This window comes from Maniola hyperantus, chromosome 7 (assembly GCF_902806685.2).
Source record: "Maniola hyperantus chromosome 7, iAphHyp1.2, whole genome shotgun sequence".
In the NCBI taxonomy this organism is placed as follows: Eukaryota; Metazoa; Arthropoda; class Insecta; order Lepidoptera; family Nymphalidae; genus Maniola; species Maniola hyperantus.
Window position 1 is genome coordinate 16,294,972 of NC_048542.1, and position 15,841 is coordinate 16,310,812.

Consider the following 15,841-nt stretch of genomic DNA (forward strand, 5'->3'; position numbering starts at 1 on the left):
TCACGCCACTCATCCATACTAATATTATAAATGCGAAAGTGTGTATGTCTGTCTGTCTGTCTGCTAGCTTTTCAAGGCCCAACAGTTCAAACGATTTTGATGGTTTGCATAAGTTCGCGTTTTTAATTGATGCGTCGCAGAACTGGACACTGGACAGTATGGATGTAGATGATGACGTTTACCATCCCGAAGTGTTTTGGTGCAGAGAGAGAGAAAGAGATATAGTTTGTTACTTTTTTATTAAAACAAAATAATAAGTATAACGGTAGGTATAACTAACTTCAATCACAAGGACTAATATTAACTACGAATAACAGTTTACCAACATGGGGTGGAGTTGAGTCTTTTTTGATGACTTAAATTTGTTGAAATTGGTATAGTGAAAACATAACACAGAGGAGATAAAAAGTCGTTATGCATGAGAAATGGTTGTCATCACAAAAGACCTTCGGGTCTTCTCCAATTTTTGTTTCCACTATGCCAATTCTAACCGGAAGTCCAAGTATAAAAAGCCGTGTTTAATTCGTCATCAGAAAAGACGCTGTGCCTCGACCACAATATTTTTGGTTCTGATTCTTCAACAATAATTTTGCGTTCGTCCCCTCCAGTAGCGTATAACGAAGTCTACACCTCTCTCGCCGATCATGATAGTCGGTGCATTAGTGTTCCCTCGCACCACTACAGGCATCATAGACGCGTCGATCACGCGCAGTGCGTCGACGCCGTGCACGCGCAGCTGATTGTCCAACACGGCCCGTCTGTCCCCCTGCGGGCCCATCCTGCACGTGCCCACGGGGTGGTACGTGGTCGAAGTGTACGCTTGCATCAGGCATATGAAGTACTCGTCTGTGCCCCACTCGTAGTTCTTACAATACGGCAACGGCTCCCGCACGAAATGCGCCCCGTGAGACCGAAATGCTACAGTATCTTCTAGAGACAGTAAAAACCGAATCGCCTTCAACAGAGGTACGAAGTCTCTCTCGTCACCAAAGTAGTTGGCATACAACAACGGATGACCGTTTGGATCAGTCTCGTTCAACAGAAGTACGCCTCTACTTCTCGGCACCAAATTCATTGGTCGCGGCAACACCGCGTCGTAGAACGATGTCGGCATTATCGCTACATTCTCTGCTGTCACAGGATCTTGTATAAACTCTCTCCAGTTGGGAATGCTATTAACTTGGAACTGTACATTTGGCGCGATTAGATCTGCGTCGGTTTTGAGAAAAGAAACCGAATTTACTGGGCCGTTCCCCGACAACGGACCTCTTTTGAATTTCATTTGCGCGTAGTCTTCGACGGCGCGCAGGATCTCTTCTTCGCTGACTGTTGTAGCAGTTTTGTTCGATAGGGCGAGTATCATACCACTGAAAGTGACGTGATCGTGCAAATTCTCCCCGACCGGCAGATCTTGTACCACAGGAATGCCCAAGCTTTCTAAATGGTCCTTCGGCCCTATTCCGGATAACATTAGCAGTTTAGGTGAGTTAATAGATCCGGCGCTGAGGATTACCTCTTTTTTGGCGTACGCTGTGTACTTTTTACCGTTTTTAACATAAACAATTCCGTAAGCATGTTTAGACTCGTCTATTAATATTTTAGTGGCTTCAGAGTTAGTTTCAATATCGAGGTTAGGTCTTTTGTTTCGGATAGGTTGGATGAAAGCAATGTTGGTAGACACTCTCTCACCATCTAGCGATACCGCTTGTGCTTGCATGGTGCCAAGTTGATGAGCTCCGTTGTAATCTACTAGAGGCAGGCCGCCTTGATTGAACCCTGCAGTTAGCATGAGAGAGGGTTTGTCGATGTAGGGATACCTCGACACGTATTGCTCGCCTTTAGCGCCGTGGTATTTGCTGTTGAGGACTTCTATGTTCAAGTTCCGCTCAGATTTCCTGAAGAATGGCAGCACCTGGGGATACAACAATATACTTCATCTTCTGTATTGATCTAAATAGAAAAACTTCAATTTTGTGTCTACCTGTCTCTGTGTCAAACGCGAACACAGAAGTTACTCACCTCTTCATAGCTCCAGCCCTCATTCCCCATGCTGGCCCATTCGTCGTAGTCAGCTCGGTTGCCCCTGATGTAAGCCAGTGAGTTGATAGAACTCGACCCGCCCATTGTTTTCCCCCTGAATAAAAATACTGAATTTAACTTTCAATGGACTAAGGCCAGCGTGGACAAATGCCTTTCATTGTGAGAAGAGACCCTCATGCAGTAGTGAACCAGCAATGGATTGAGAATTAAAATTATGATGATAAGCAGGATGGAAACCTAAGCACACCGCGGCCACGCGCATCGTCCCCCCGGGTGCGCGAGACAGCTCTTGCCGTTGGGCTCCGTGGAGTATCGCCAGTCGATGTTGGAGCCCAGCACAGCGGTGGACAGGCCCGGCACCAGCGTCACGTCCGGCTCCTCGGGGCCGGCTTCTAGTAACAGCACCTGGACATTTGAGCCCTAAGCATACCGCGGCCACGCGCATCGTCCCCCCGGGTGCGCGAGACAGCTCTTGCCGTTGGGCTCCGTGGAGTATCGCCAGTCGATGTTGGAGCCCAGCACAGCGGTGGACAGGCCCGGCACCAGCGTCACGTCCGGCTCCTCGGGGCCGGCTTCTAGTAACAGCACCTGGACATTTGAGCCCTAAACATACCGCGGCCACGCGCATCGTCCCCCCGGGTGCGCGAGACAGCTCTTGCCGTTGGGCTCCGTGGAGTATCGCCAGTCGATGTTGGAGCCCAGCACAGCGGTGGACAGGCCCGGCACCAGCGTCACGTCCGGCTCCTCGGGGCCGGCTTCTAGTAACAGCACCTGGACATTTGAGCCCTAAACATACCGCGGCCACGCGCATCGTCCCCCCGGGTGCGCGAGACAGCTCTTGCCGTTGGGCTCCGTGGAGTATCGCCAGTCGATGTTGGAGCCCAGCACAGCGGTGGACAGGCCCGGCACCAGCGTCACGTCCGGCTCCTCGGGGCCGGCTTCTAGTAACAGCACCTGGACATTTGAGCCCTAAACATACCGCGGCCACGCGCATCGTCCCCCCGGGTGCGCGAGACAGCTCTTGCCGTTTGGCTCCGTGGAGTATCGCCAGTCGATGTTGGAGCCCAGCACAGCGGTGGACAGGCCCGGCACCAGCGTCACGTCCGGCTCCTCGGGGCCGGCTTCTAGTAACAGCACCTGGACATTTGAGCCCTAAACATACCGCGGCCACGCGCATCGTCCCCCCGGGTGCGCGAGACAGCTCTTGCCGTTGGGCTCCGTGGAGTATCGCCAGTCGATGTTGGAGCCCAGCACAGCGGTGGACAGGCCCGGCACCAGCGTCACGTCCGGCTCCTCGGGGCCGGCTTCTAGTAACAGCACCTGGACATTTGAGCCCTAAACATACCGCGGCCACGCGCATCGTCCCCCCGGGTGCGCGAGACAGCTCTTGCCGTTGGGCTCCGTGGAGTTTCGCCAGTCGATGTTGGAGCCCAGCACAGCGGTGGACAGGCCCGGCACCAGCGTCACGTCCGGCTCCTCGGGGCCGGCTTCTAGTAACAGCACCTGGACATTTGAGCCCTAAACATACCGCGGCCACGCGCATCGTCCCCCCGGGTGCGCGAGACAGCTCTTGCCGTTGGGCTCCGTGGAGTTTCGCCAGTCGATGTTGGAGCCCAGCACAGCGGTGGACAGGCCCGGCACCAGCGTCACGTCCGGCTCCTCGGGGCCGGCTTCTAGTAACAGCACCTGGACATTTGAGCCCTAAACATACCGCGGCCACGCGCATCGTCCCCCCGGGTGCGCGAGACAGCTCTTGCCGTTGGGCTCCGTGGAGTATCGCCAGTCGATGTTGGAGCCCAGCACAGCGGTGGACAGGCCCGGCACCAGCGTCACGTCCGGCTCCTCGGGGCCGGCTTCTAGTAACAGCACCTGGACATTTGAGCCCTAAACATACCGCGGCCACGCGCATCGTCCCCCCGGGTGCGCGAGACAGCTCTTGCCGTTGGGCTCCGTGGAGTATCGCCAGTCGATGTTGGAGCCCAGCACAGCGGTGGACAGGCCCGGCACCAGCGTCACGTCCGGCTCCTCGGGGCCGGCTTCTAGTAACAGCACCTGGACATTTGAGCCCTAAACATACCGCGGCCACGCGCATCGTCCCCCCGGGTGCGCGAGACAGCTCTTGCCGTTGGGCTCCGTGGAGTATCGCCAGTCGATGTTGGAGCCCAGCACAGCGGTGGACAGGCCCGGCACCAGCGTCACGTCCGGCTCCTCGGGGCCGGCTTCTAGTAACAGCACCTGGACATTTGAGCCCTAAACATACCGCGGCCACGCGCATCGTCCCCCCGGGTGCGCGAGACAGCTCTTGCCGTTTGGCTCCGTGGAGTTTCGCCAGTCGATGTTGGAGCCCAGCACAGCGGTGGACAGGCCCGGCACCAGCGTCACGTCCGGCTCCTCGGGGCCGGCTTCTAGTAACAGCACCTGGACATTTGAGCCCTAAACATACCGCGGCCACGCGCATCGTCCCCCCGGGTGCGCGAGACAGCTCTTGCCGTTGGGCTCCGTGGAGTATCGCCAGTCGATGTTGGAGCCCAGCACAGCGGTGGACAGGCCCGGCACCAGCGTCACGTCCGGCTCCTCGGGGCCGGCTTCTAGTAACAGCACCTGGACATTTGAAGGTGTGAAGGCGTCTCCTTCAAAAACAAGGTCAGTCAGAAACGGGGTTTTAAACGGGGTTTTTTTTGTAATCAGAAAAACAGGTATAATTATAATTATAAATTACTAGCTGATGCCCCCGACTTCGTTTGCGTGGATTAGGTTTTTAAAAATCCCGTGGGAACTCTCTGATTTTCCGGGATAAAAAGTACCCTATGTCTGCAAAAAATGACGTCGATCCGTTGCTCCGTTGCGACATGATTGAAGGACAAAATAACTAGCCAAGAAACAAACACACTTTCGCATTTATAATATGGGTAGTACCCAGGCGAAGCCAGCAGCTGACGCTAAGTGAGCCAGCGCAACACCAATTCCTACGGTCTCGTCGAAACACGACGCATAACGTAACCAGTTCTAACTGGTAATGTGTGGTACAGCTTTAAAAAATAAACGTTTTGTCTTTTCTTTTCTTTGCATAGCTGACGCGGCGGCTACGTCCGTGATCTGCGACAAATGACGTGCGGTTTATTACTTCCCTATTGGCTCGTTTCCCTGTAGGTCGATGTCGTATGTGGGCAACACAGAAAAACCTGCGATCTGTCACCCGTGAGTGGAGGTGTGACAGCGCGCGGGAGTAAAAGAGGAACGGTATAAAAGTAATTAAGCGAGATATAAGTACTAGGTGATTAATTAAGCTAGATATAAACTAAGTGGATGTTACAAGTGTACCTGAATATAAGACTGTGGACATTGGAACTGCGTTTGATTCATACTAGGGTCATCCCAAGACTAATAAACCCGGATTGGAGGTTAAGTTGTTTATATCAGAAGATTGGATGTGATTCATGCCCAAAAATGCGGGTCTATCCTGGAAGATGTTAAAAGTGCCTGTACAAGACGCATAGCAACATATTTATTAGGTACTTATATCGGAAATTATATGAAGAAACCTACCTGAACGAATAACAAAGTGAATATGAAATACATACAAACTGCAATGGTGCTACACTATTACTTTGGGAGTACCTACTTGAGTAGACCTGTGTCGAGTTGGAGGACTTGTCTCCAACGCAACTACTCAAGAGATTGGTTGGAGGAAAGCACCTTATACTGTCTGGAACAAGCAGAAGTACGTAGGTCGATGGGTCCAATGCATCCATAGGTTGTATTGAAAGCGGTGATTCTTGAGAGTATTTTATGATAACCTAACAAGCAAATAAGTGAAACGAATACCGACTTATGTATGGACTTATTCCTGGTGCGATAAGCGGTGATTCCTGAGTATAGTTGAAAAGAATACCGACTTATGTATGGATTTATTCCTGGTGTGATAAGCGGTGATTCTTGAGAGTATTTTATGATAACCTAACAAGCAAATAAGTGAAACGAATACCGACTTATGTATGGACTTATTCCTGGTGCGATAAGCGGTGATTCCTGAGAATAGTTGAAAAGAATACCGACTTATGTATGGATTTATTCCTGGTGTGATGAGCGGTGATTCCTGAGAATATTTTATGATGAACCAACCGGCAAATGAGAGAAAAGAATACCGACTTATGTATGGACTTATTCCTGGTGAGATAAGCGGTGATTCTTGAGAATATTTTATGATAACCCAACAAGCAAATAAGGGAAACGAATACCGACTTATGTATGGACTTATTCCTAGTGTGATAAGCGGTGATTCCTGAGAATATTTTATGATGAACCAAGTGGCAAATGGGAGAAAAGAATACCGACTTATGTATGGACTTATTCCTGGTGTGATAAGCGGTAATTGCTGAGAATAGTTTATGTAATATACCTTGTCCCAATTGTGTCAAAGGTTGTCTATTTTATATGTTCCAAATGAGACATATTGTTATTGGAAAATTTAATTCATGTCCCAATTGTGACATACAGCAAGTGGAAATTTTTGATTTTGTAGCAATCGTGCCAAAGGAGGGCAGCATTGACTATAATATAAACCTAAGAATAAGGAATCAAGAATGACAAATGGAAGGTGGCAATACTGACGTAAACAATGGATCGTATTCCGGTGACAAAAGCTGGTCCTAGTAAGAACCAACAAACGAATTGGAAAACGGCTGACGAAGCGTCCGAAAAATGACGAACAATAATAGTCTGGTAAAACCTGATTCGATAATCCCGATGCGAGTGGACGGTGATCTTCAGTATGAACTTCAGCAACTGATCGGGTCGCGATGGTGACAAGAGGGAGTCCAGTTAATTTGATGGAAAACAAGCAGACTAAATCGGGGTCGGCAAGTGGAAAGGGTGTATCCTTTTTATTAATAATAATAGATTTATCTACAGAATAGGGGTACAGAAGTAGATATCATGGTTGGAAATCACTTTACCTGTTCTAGCAGATACTTACTAATGTTCAAGGGTTACTTAAATTCAAATTAAAGTTCTTATAATGGACGTATTCAGTAATAATATATTAATTATGTCTTGCTGAATTCGGTACGTAGTAGAAGTTGTATAGACCCTTTAAAGTAGATCTAAAATGAAATGCTGATTGTAAATGCTAAATATCGGTTCATGTTAATGCACATCTTCGCAGTCACTCATTGTATTACGTTGATGTTTGGTGGAAACAGCACAGTAAAGAGCAAATTCTTAAATACTATTTCAAGTAACATCTATTCCAATAGACTGTATAAGCAGTTCGCGCACGAAGGCTTGCTTACTTCACTCGCTAGGTATTAATGTATGGATCGCTGATATGTTATCAAAGCGTATAAGTACACCAATGTATCACGAAATAATTTCCTACATCTTTGTCATTCATTTGTCACACACTGACACGAGACAAGCAACGGTGACCGATGCAGCAATTCACGGCTCAGCATGACGCTGGGTTGGTGCAGCGTTGGGTGCTGTCTGTCCTCAATCACCGTGTTCAAGTTAACCATATTATCATAAGAGGACGAGGGTCTCTGGCATCGTTCGTCCTTACGCGCTCAAGAATGTACAAGAATGGAAGTTTCCAGAAATCAGATTTTATTGTATGTTACATCAATTAAGTCTATAGTGCCATCAAGGACTCGTTGCTTGCGAGACAATAATGGGGCAACAAAACGCCGTCTGTTGCGCTCTCTATCGCACTTACGGGGCTTATGGTAGACACAGTTATGCATGCATCTACCCCTAGTGCAAGGATGATATGGGGCACCACGGGTAACGAGTTTATAATATTACAATAATACCTTGGCTAACATCATTGTGACTTATTTTGTTATATTAATAATAGTATTTGTTGTACTACAATCGAGATACAGTCAGAGGCAGTCGTCTCAGTTATTTGAAAATATAGGATTACATTGTGCACATTGTACATCTCATAGTGATCTGTACTGTGTATCATTATCAATTAGTGGATTCATGTTTCTTTAAATTTCTGAAATAATATGATTATTGGGTTCTCCTTAGAATACATTGTGGTTTGTATCGATCTTAGTACTTATTAATAATAACAACTACATTTAACCATATTATTTATCTTGATTTCGTAGACATCAAGAATATTGGTTCAATATTCAATAATTCAATTTGATAGGTAATTATCTTTTATTGTTATTCAAGTAGAGTACAAAATATGGTCACATAATATCTGTGCCGACATCTCTGCCTTTCTGGTCTGCAAAAATATTTTACAATCATTATTCATATACTTACCGATATTGCTTAGTATAATACTACATATATGCAATTAAAGATTGGCATATTGTTTTCTTATTATTTGTTTTACGTTACATACTTATATTGTAATATTATTATTTTTTTCAACGGTGTCAATCAGTAGGTACCACTTGAGAATAATTAAATGTCAATTCACGATAGTCAAATTGATAATTCATGAAACACTACAAAGACATTATAATCAAGGTCAACTCATATCAAATATTCATCAATTGTATGAGAAAATTGGATTATAAGATATTCTTTTAATTTATTTTTAAGTTTAAAGAAATTATGAAGTCTACAGAAGTAGTTAGGTTCATTGGTATATTGTAGAACTTTGTGATTAATTTTGTATAAAGTGTTAGTAATGGTCAATGGGATCCAACCACTCTTACCATATCTCTTAAAATGTTTATACTAGTGAAAATATTGTATTTGTGTTGCATTAGAGCATTATGTAGGATTAGAATTCATGTCATTACAGTGGTAAGAAGGAAAGGGCAAACAAACTTACTTTAATTGAAAACTGATAGTGACATGGTTTAAAATCATAGAGTACTTAGCACTCAGAATTCAAGTTGGTGATAATTCACTATCCTTCTTTTCTTTCCTCGTTGTTGTTTTGTTTAAGTTTGATTATATTTTATTCGCTTTAAATGCAATTTACCAAAGATGTTTTATAATTCTCATAATTAGTATTGCCACATTTGCCATGCAAATATTTATTCACGTATTACTAAATACAAATACAAACTTGAAGAATATGTAGTTCATAATAATATTTAAAAATTAAATTATTGATTTTACTATAATTTCCTTGTATTAAGTATTAACATAAATTGGGTTGATTTCAATATTTGATTATACTATTGTGAATTGGTTGTATACGTATATCACTAACAATAACTAGATTATAGAATTTTCTTAATATCAAGCTTAAATCAGAATGACTTATAGTATTTACTATTTACTTATCTCAGTGTGATTTGTTGTGTATTTATAAGAATTAGACTTACAGATGTTGATTGCAATGTACATAATGATTATTGATACCAGTATTTTGTAGGTCTCATTGGCACTTGTTTTGTGCACTTGTTAAATCTAACAATGTTAGCTTTGATCTGTTAGAGGAATTATTATACTAATCATATTAATTATAATATAGGACTGTTAAGGTATTCTATGTTGCTCCTATTGAGTTATGGGTATGAGGGCATTACCCTCGGTTGGAAGGCCGAGTGGTCAGATATGGGGACATATCTGGAGCAGGATGGACGACTGTGGGCAACACAGAAAAACCTGCGATCTGTCACCCGTGAGTGGAGGTGTGACAGCGCGCGGGAGTAAAAGAGGAACGGTATAAAAGTAATTAAGCGAGATATAAGTACGAGGTGATTAATTAAGCTAGATATAAACTAAGTGGATGTTACAAGTGTACCTGAATATAAGACTGTGGACATTGGAACTGCGTTTGATTCATACTAGGGTCATCCCAAGACTAATAAACCCGGATTGGAGGTTAAGTTGTTTATACGTAAAACCTGCTTCAATCACAATTACAATCTCAATTGTTGTGATTGGCTGAATTTGTGCTACTCTTGTTGCAACAATGCATTGTAATTTGTAGCCAATAGTGAGCAAGCATCAAACAAGCGGAGGTGATTGCGATCGTGACATCGTAACTGTCATTCTACCGCAAACGCGCAGCAAAAGGGCATAGTGTTGACATTAGGCAGTAGTCCGACCGCCGGCGAGAAAACGACTAACTATCGGCGATTTTCTCTCTCAAGAAACGCACAATAATGTAGGTACATTCCGTGTAAACGAAAGAGATGCATATATCAAAAGTTGCTCTCTCACTGTTCACACTGTCGGCGACGACTCGCTAAATACTAGTTTTGTCGCTGAGCGACGAGCTTTCAAAAATAAACTCGCTCAGCGATGCTCGCTCGCTGTTGTTGTATTACACGTGTAAGGCGCGCGCAGGTTTGCACAGGACTGAGCGGTCGAATGGCGGCTGGCGCAAGTAATCGCTCGTCGCACTTGCACACTCGCTTCTCGCTGATCGTCAACTCGTTTATAGTTTCTAGTTCTACTCGTTTCTCCTGCCTTAGTGTCGAGTGTCCGTGTCGTTACCTTCCACTTGGGGTTCTCCGTCAGTCTGTTGGCGACGACACAGCCCGCCGAGCCCGCGCCCACCACTATGAAGTCATACTCTTTGTGTCGTCTGCTCTTCTGGCCTTCCATCTCGCACATCGCCTGCCTCCTCTTGTCAGCGGAGCCGCCGTACAGCTGCACCAGCAGGCTGAGGTACACCAGCCCGAAGTTGGAGCACGCCGAGATCGGAGTGTAGGGCGGGCATACTTCTGTGATGTTTAGGGGCTGCCAGATCATCTGGAAGTTAATCAGTACCCTTATTATATCAACACCCTGATTATCAGTACCCTTATTGTAAATGCGAAAGTGTGTTTGTTTGTTGGTTTGTTAGTTTGTTGGTTTATTGGTTTGTTGGTTTGTCCTTCAATCACGTCAGGCGGTCACCCATCCAAGTACTGACCGCGCCCGATGTTGCTTAACTTCGGTGATCGGACGAGAACCGGTGTATTCAACATGGTATGGACGTTGGCGACAATCTAGGTGAAAAAGTTGTTAAGCATGAGTACTTCGGAGTCGCGCTGGGGAGGTCGCCTCGCGCGGAAGGAGGCGGGCGCGCGGCGCGGCGTCGGTATCGCTTCTCGGCCTTTTGGCCAAGATCAATAAGATCATAGTACAGTATCTGTTCTTTTCAGCTTAACATCTGAAAGTTCCCGGACTCAGTCTCGACGGGATGTTCGGGGCTCGCTCGCGCTCCACTCCCGTCACGGGTCGGCCCGGCATTGCAACTTGCAATGCCTCCGGGATCGGTCCTAATATTATTACTGAACTATGATAACTAATAAAAACTAGCACTAGTCGTCTTCGTCCGCGTGGATTTACGTTTTTCAAAATCCCGCGGGAACTCTTTGATTTTCCGGGATAAAAAGTAGCCTATGTGTTAATTCAGGGTATAATTTATGTTCATTCCGAATTTCAGCTAAATCCGTCCAGTAGTTTTTGCGTGAAGGAGTAACAAACATACACACACACACACATACAAACTTTCGCCTTTATAATATTAGTCGGGATAAAAATAGTACAATACAATATATAAGTACCTACTTAGTACATATTGTATTGTACTTTCTAACTGATAACTCGCTAATAATTCTGAAGTCTTGTCTTAGCTAGAAAAGTAGTTCAAACTTCAAAATTCAAATTCAAAAGTTCAAATTACAATATTTAAGTATAAGGGTGGCGTGGATCCGTCATCATTGGGAAATGGGAATATATCTGACTGACAGCTTTCGTATCGTTTCGTTTGATTTTGATAGTGTATAGTGTAACCACAGAATAATATTATAGGGGCCGATTCTCTAGTACACAATCTCTAAACTAAACTAAATTAACAGGTCTAAATCTAGTGCTTTCCTTTTCCGCAAGCAACATTATGAAAGGGATAGCAATAGATTTAGACGTGATATTTTAGTTTAGTTTAGAGATTATGTACAAAGGAATTAGCCACAATTGACATGATAAAATTAGTGGAGTACTTATTACTTACTGTATAATTACTATAACCACTGAAGTGTCAGCTACAATATACAATTCACTATACAATATACAAGATAGGAATATCTGACTGACAGCGTTTGTATCGTTTCGTTTGATAGTGTTCTGCTTCTCGGCTACATAACAGATTAACATTGGAATTTATAGGCACAGATTCAGGATCGTAAAACTGTGATAGGGGCTTCTTTAGAGGACGATTCAGACATGTGTCATACACAACTTTAATGCATTGTATAAAGGTTGAATTTGTTCTCTAGATTTGAATCGTCCTCCTTGATTATGAATTCCAGGATTAATCACCATCGTTGTTGATAGAATAATTATTTGTGTGTCGATTGTTTCGAGTTTCGACCCGACGACGCGACGCTCGAATTATTCTATAAGTCCGCGACAGGTCGAGATGGCAATCGAGTGACGCATTTTTAATGTCGGTCCAAAATTGACGAACAACCTAATAAAGTGAATAATCAAATTCTCAAGAAGTAAGTAAACGCAATAAAATCACAACAAATAACTAATAGTGTTCGAGATAAATAAACGTTACCTACTTAAAGGATTTTACAAATATGTGCATAATTAAAATCAGAATTGAGCGCAAACTTGCAATAGGTACAGTGCGACAAGGCTCTCTTGGCACATGGATGACATTAACAGGGCGGCGCTGTTAGAGAACAAAGGCTTAGAAAGAATATTCAAACACGAACAAAGAAGACACTTGGCGGCAACGTTAGTTCCGATTTTCGCCACGCGCCATGATGGCCTTGTCGCAATGTACTTAGGCATAGGTACATACCGTGACCACTGTGCACTGACCAGTACCGTGGACGCAGGCCTCCGAACTGCGATTACAACAAAGCATACAAAGTAACCCAAGATAAATTCAATTCAGGGCCACTGTACCTATTACCTACTTATAACAATTATTATTTAATCGATTATAATTCATAATATCCGCCGACATTTTTTTACGAGAACAGTAAATAATAATTAAAAATCAATTAACCTACCTACGCAATATACCTAAATATTCTTCATCATTATCATCGTTATCAACCGATAGACGTCCACTACTGGAGATAGGTCTCTTGTAGGGACTTCCACACGCCACGGTCTTGCGCCGCCGCCATCCAGCGGCTACTTGCGACTCGTTCAATGTCGTCTGGTCAGGTGACAGGTCACCTAGTGGGAGGTCTTCCAATGCTGCGCTTTCTTGTGCAAGGTTGCCTTGGGACCCCAACGTCTACCTATCGATTTTTCAAACAAGTAGAGATGGCAATGATGCGCGGACGAAATCGCAGCAAAAGCTAGTTATGAATATGGGAACCAAATAAAAACCGGTTAATTGCGAGAAATATAAGTTTCAGTAGGTATTTAATTATGATTTAAATATTAGCAGGTTATATTATCATCTAGATAAGACGTGACAGCAGGAATAAATAAAAATATTTTTAAAAATCCGTTACCTTAACCATACCTTACAAAGCTTACCTTAACCATAGATTTACGCTAAATCTATGGGTTAAATAATAATTAAACTCATATCATGTAGATTGTTGAGGACATAGACAAATCGCATAACAATGTCGAAAAAAACCAAGTTATATTATAGTATGTTATGTAATCAAAAGGTCAATTTATTTCGTTATTCTGTCGCCAACGTCCATACCATGTTGAAAACACCGGTTCTCGTCCGATCACCGAAGTTAAGCAACATCGGGCGCGGTCAGTACTTGGATGGGTGACCGCCTGGGAACACCGCGTGATGTTGGCCTATTTTTGCTTCTGTGGTTTTTTAAGTACATAATTATTTTACTAGGTATACTCTATCCACGGAAAGAAGTTAATTTAGTGCTCTCTCTGTTACGTAATCCTATGGAAATAACAGAGACAAAAATTTCGGCGGGCGGTAACCATTTTTGAGTCACACCAACCAATCGCCAACATGTTTTCAAAAACATTTTAAATTCAATTCGAAAACATAGTTTCGTTTGTGATTGGTTGGTACTTGGTGCCTCAAAATGGTCAACGCTCACTGTGATTTTTGACGGATTTTTTTTCTCTGATTAATCTAAGTATGTATGTATGTTATTCGATAAATTGACGGTAGATAGAATATGTTTATAGTTCTCAATTTTGGCCCTTGCATCGGCGGGGATACAGCTCAGTGGTAGAGCATTCGACTGCAGATCGAATGCTCCCCGGTTCGAACCCGGGTGTCCCCTGGAACATGCATGTTTTTTTCTTTATGTCTGTCTCTGGGACTGCATTTTTATAGGCTATGAAATCGTAAAAATATTGTTCCAGAAAGCTAAAAATACCTAAGTACATATTATTATTATAATTTGGACCACGGCCACGTGTGAATTCAGGTGATTTAAGAAATTAATTAATATCACTTGGGAAAACATCGTGAGGAAACCTGAGTGGTACGCAGTCCACCTGCACATGGCCAGCGTGGTGGACTATGGCCAAACCCTTCTCATTCTGTAAGGAGACCCGTGCTCAGTAGTGAGATTGCGATGGGTTGATCATGATGAATAGCAGGCTCAGCTGAATCATGTATGTCCGACTATCTATTATATTCAACGTGTTCAAGGCTTCAAGCATCGTATAATAGAGGGTACAACTATTGAGATGTAATTTAAATTATGTAGAGTTGGTACAGTTGTAGTCGGCACTTGTGTGAGAGTTCCTGACGTGCAATAAGTGGATGACATGCGAGTCACAGTGTAACGCAGGTCGAGCTAGTTACTCTAGTTCACTCTGGTATGTTATATTGTCATAAACCCCAATGTAGACAAAATACGTAGCACTATTTCGCCACAGGAAATACAGCAGTCGTGGCCGAGTGGTTAAGGCGTCTGACTCGAAATCAGATTCCCTCTGGGAGCGTAGGTTCGAATCCTACCGGCTGCGGAAATTTTTCATTTTATTTTTTAACTAGATGTCCACGCTTTCGTCCGCGTGCCTTTAGTTTTTTAATTAATAAAATAACCGGCCAATTACAAATCAGACTCGCGCACTAAAGTTCCGTACTACAATCATATTTTTTGACATTTTGCACGATTAATCAAAAACTATTACGCATAAAAATATCTTCAGCTTCAGTTCATCCGAACAATGTGCCCTGCCCATTGCCACTACAGCTTCGCAACCCGTTGAGCTATGTCGGTTACTCTAGTTCTCCTACGGATCTTCTCATTTCTGATTTGATCATAGAGCAGAAACAAAGAGGAGATGTTGTATTAAGATTTCCCTATGAAATATCGAGTGACATTTTGCGGGGTGAGGGGTTGTGGAACGCCGCCCACTTCTCAATTTTCCATCTGCGGGTTAGTAGCAAAACTACTCGCTTAGCGACCTAACATCGATATATTGATGTCACTACATAGTTCAGCTATCCTCACACTAGATGTCAATAATCTAGAACTATTTTAATAATTACGTATAAAATTACTTACAAATGAAATGTGATACCATTCATAGCATCAGATTCAGAACGTCTGTCTGAATAACTTTGACACGATAAAACACAACACTTCATCCTTTTGTTCTTAAAAACGCGAAAACACACCGATAATACGAGTCTCAATATATGTGAACCTGACGAACGCAGACAGCATACTAACTAAGGCCCCGCCCACAGTGATGACGTCAGGACCTAGTTGAAAATCACAGTGCACAGTTGCTTAGGCCAACTCCTCTTTGTTTCTGCTCTATGGACCTACCCAACTGGATTGTGTGTCCTATAGGTATAATCTACAATTTCGAGTGCAGAGCTCCCAACGATTTCTGGGTAGGGCGGGACATAAGCATTAGACTTCTTTTTTCTAGTGCATTTATGTAATTTTTTTACAAAATACGACAA

At 43.8% G+C, this 15,841-nt stretch overlaps 1 protein-coding gene and 4 non-coding genes across 5 annotated transcripts; 4 read left to right on the forward strand and 1 right to left on the reverse strand.

Moving 5' to 3' along the window:
* Positions 1–476: 476 nt before the first annotated feature.
* On the reverse strand, positions 477–15,699 carry LOC117984099 (glucose dehydrogenase [FAD, quinone]-like). Its single transcript, XM_034970749.2, has 5 exons — positions 15,435–15,699; positions 10,462–10,719; positions 4,484–4,641; positions 2,020–2,134; positions 477–1,912 (listed from the first exon to the last, which is right to left on the reverse strand). The coding sequence occupies exons 2-5, from the start codon at positions 10,717–10,719 to the stop codon at positions 578–580; spliced, it is 1,866 nt and encodes a 621-aa protein (XP_034826640.1). The 5' UTR covers positions 15,435–15,699; the 3' UTR covers positions 477–577.
* LOC117984138 (U2 spliceosomal RNA) lies at positions 11,053–11,239 on the forward strand. The gene has a single exon (XR_004673779.1). It is a non-coding gene; the product is annotated as a U2 spliceosomal RNA (small nuclear RNA).
* On the forward strand, positions 13,626–13,744 carry LOC117984131 (5S ribosomal RNA). The gene has a single exon (XR_004673772.1). It is a non-coding gene; the product is annotated as a 5S ribosomal RNA (ribosomal RNA).
* On the forward strand, positions 14,124–14,195 carry TRNAC-GCA (transfer RNA cysteine (anticodon GCA)). The gene has a single exon. It is a non-coding gene; the product is annotated as a tRNA-Cys (tRNA).
* Positions 14,808–14,889, forward strand: TRNAS-CGA (transfer RNA serine (anticodon CGA)). The gene has a single exon. It is a non-coding gene; the product is annotated as a tRNA-Ser (tRNA).
* Positions 15,700–15,841: the final 142 nt, after the last annotated feature.

What these genes read in the sequence shown, in the direction of transcription:
- LOC117984099 (XM_034970749.2), bottom strand. Translation starts at nt 10,719, where the DNA reads ATGATCTGGCAGCCCCTAAACATCACAGAAGTATGCCCGCCCTACACT. An exon ending in GGACGATGCGCGTGGCCGCG is followed by an intron (nt 2,135 to 4,483) that starts GTATGTTTAGGG and finishes ATTTTTATTCAG; the next exon opens with GGGGAAAACAATGGGCGGGT. An exon ending in AGGGCTGGAGCTATGAAGAG is followed by an intron (nt 1,913 to 2,019) that starts GTGAGTAACTTC and finishes TTGTATCCCCAG; the next exon opens with GTGCTGCCATTCTTCAGGAA.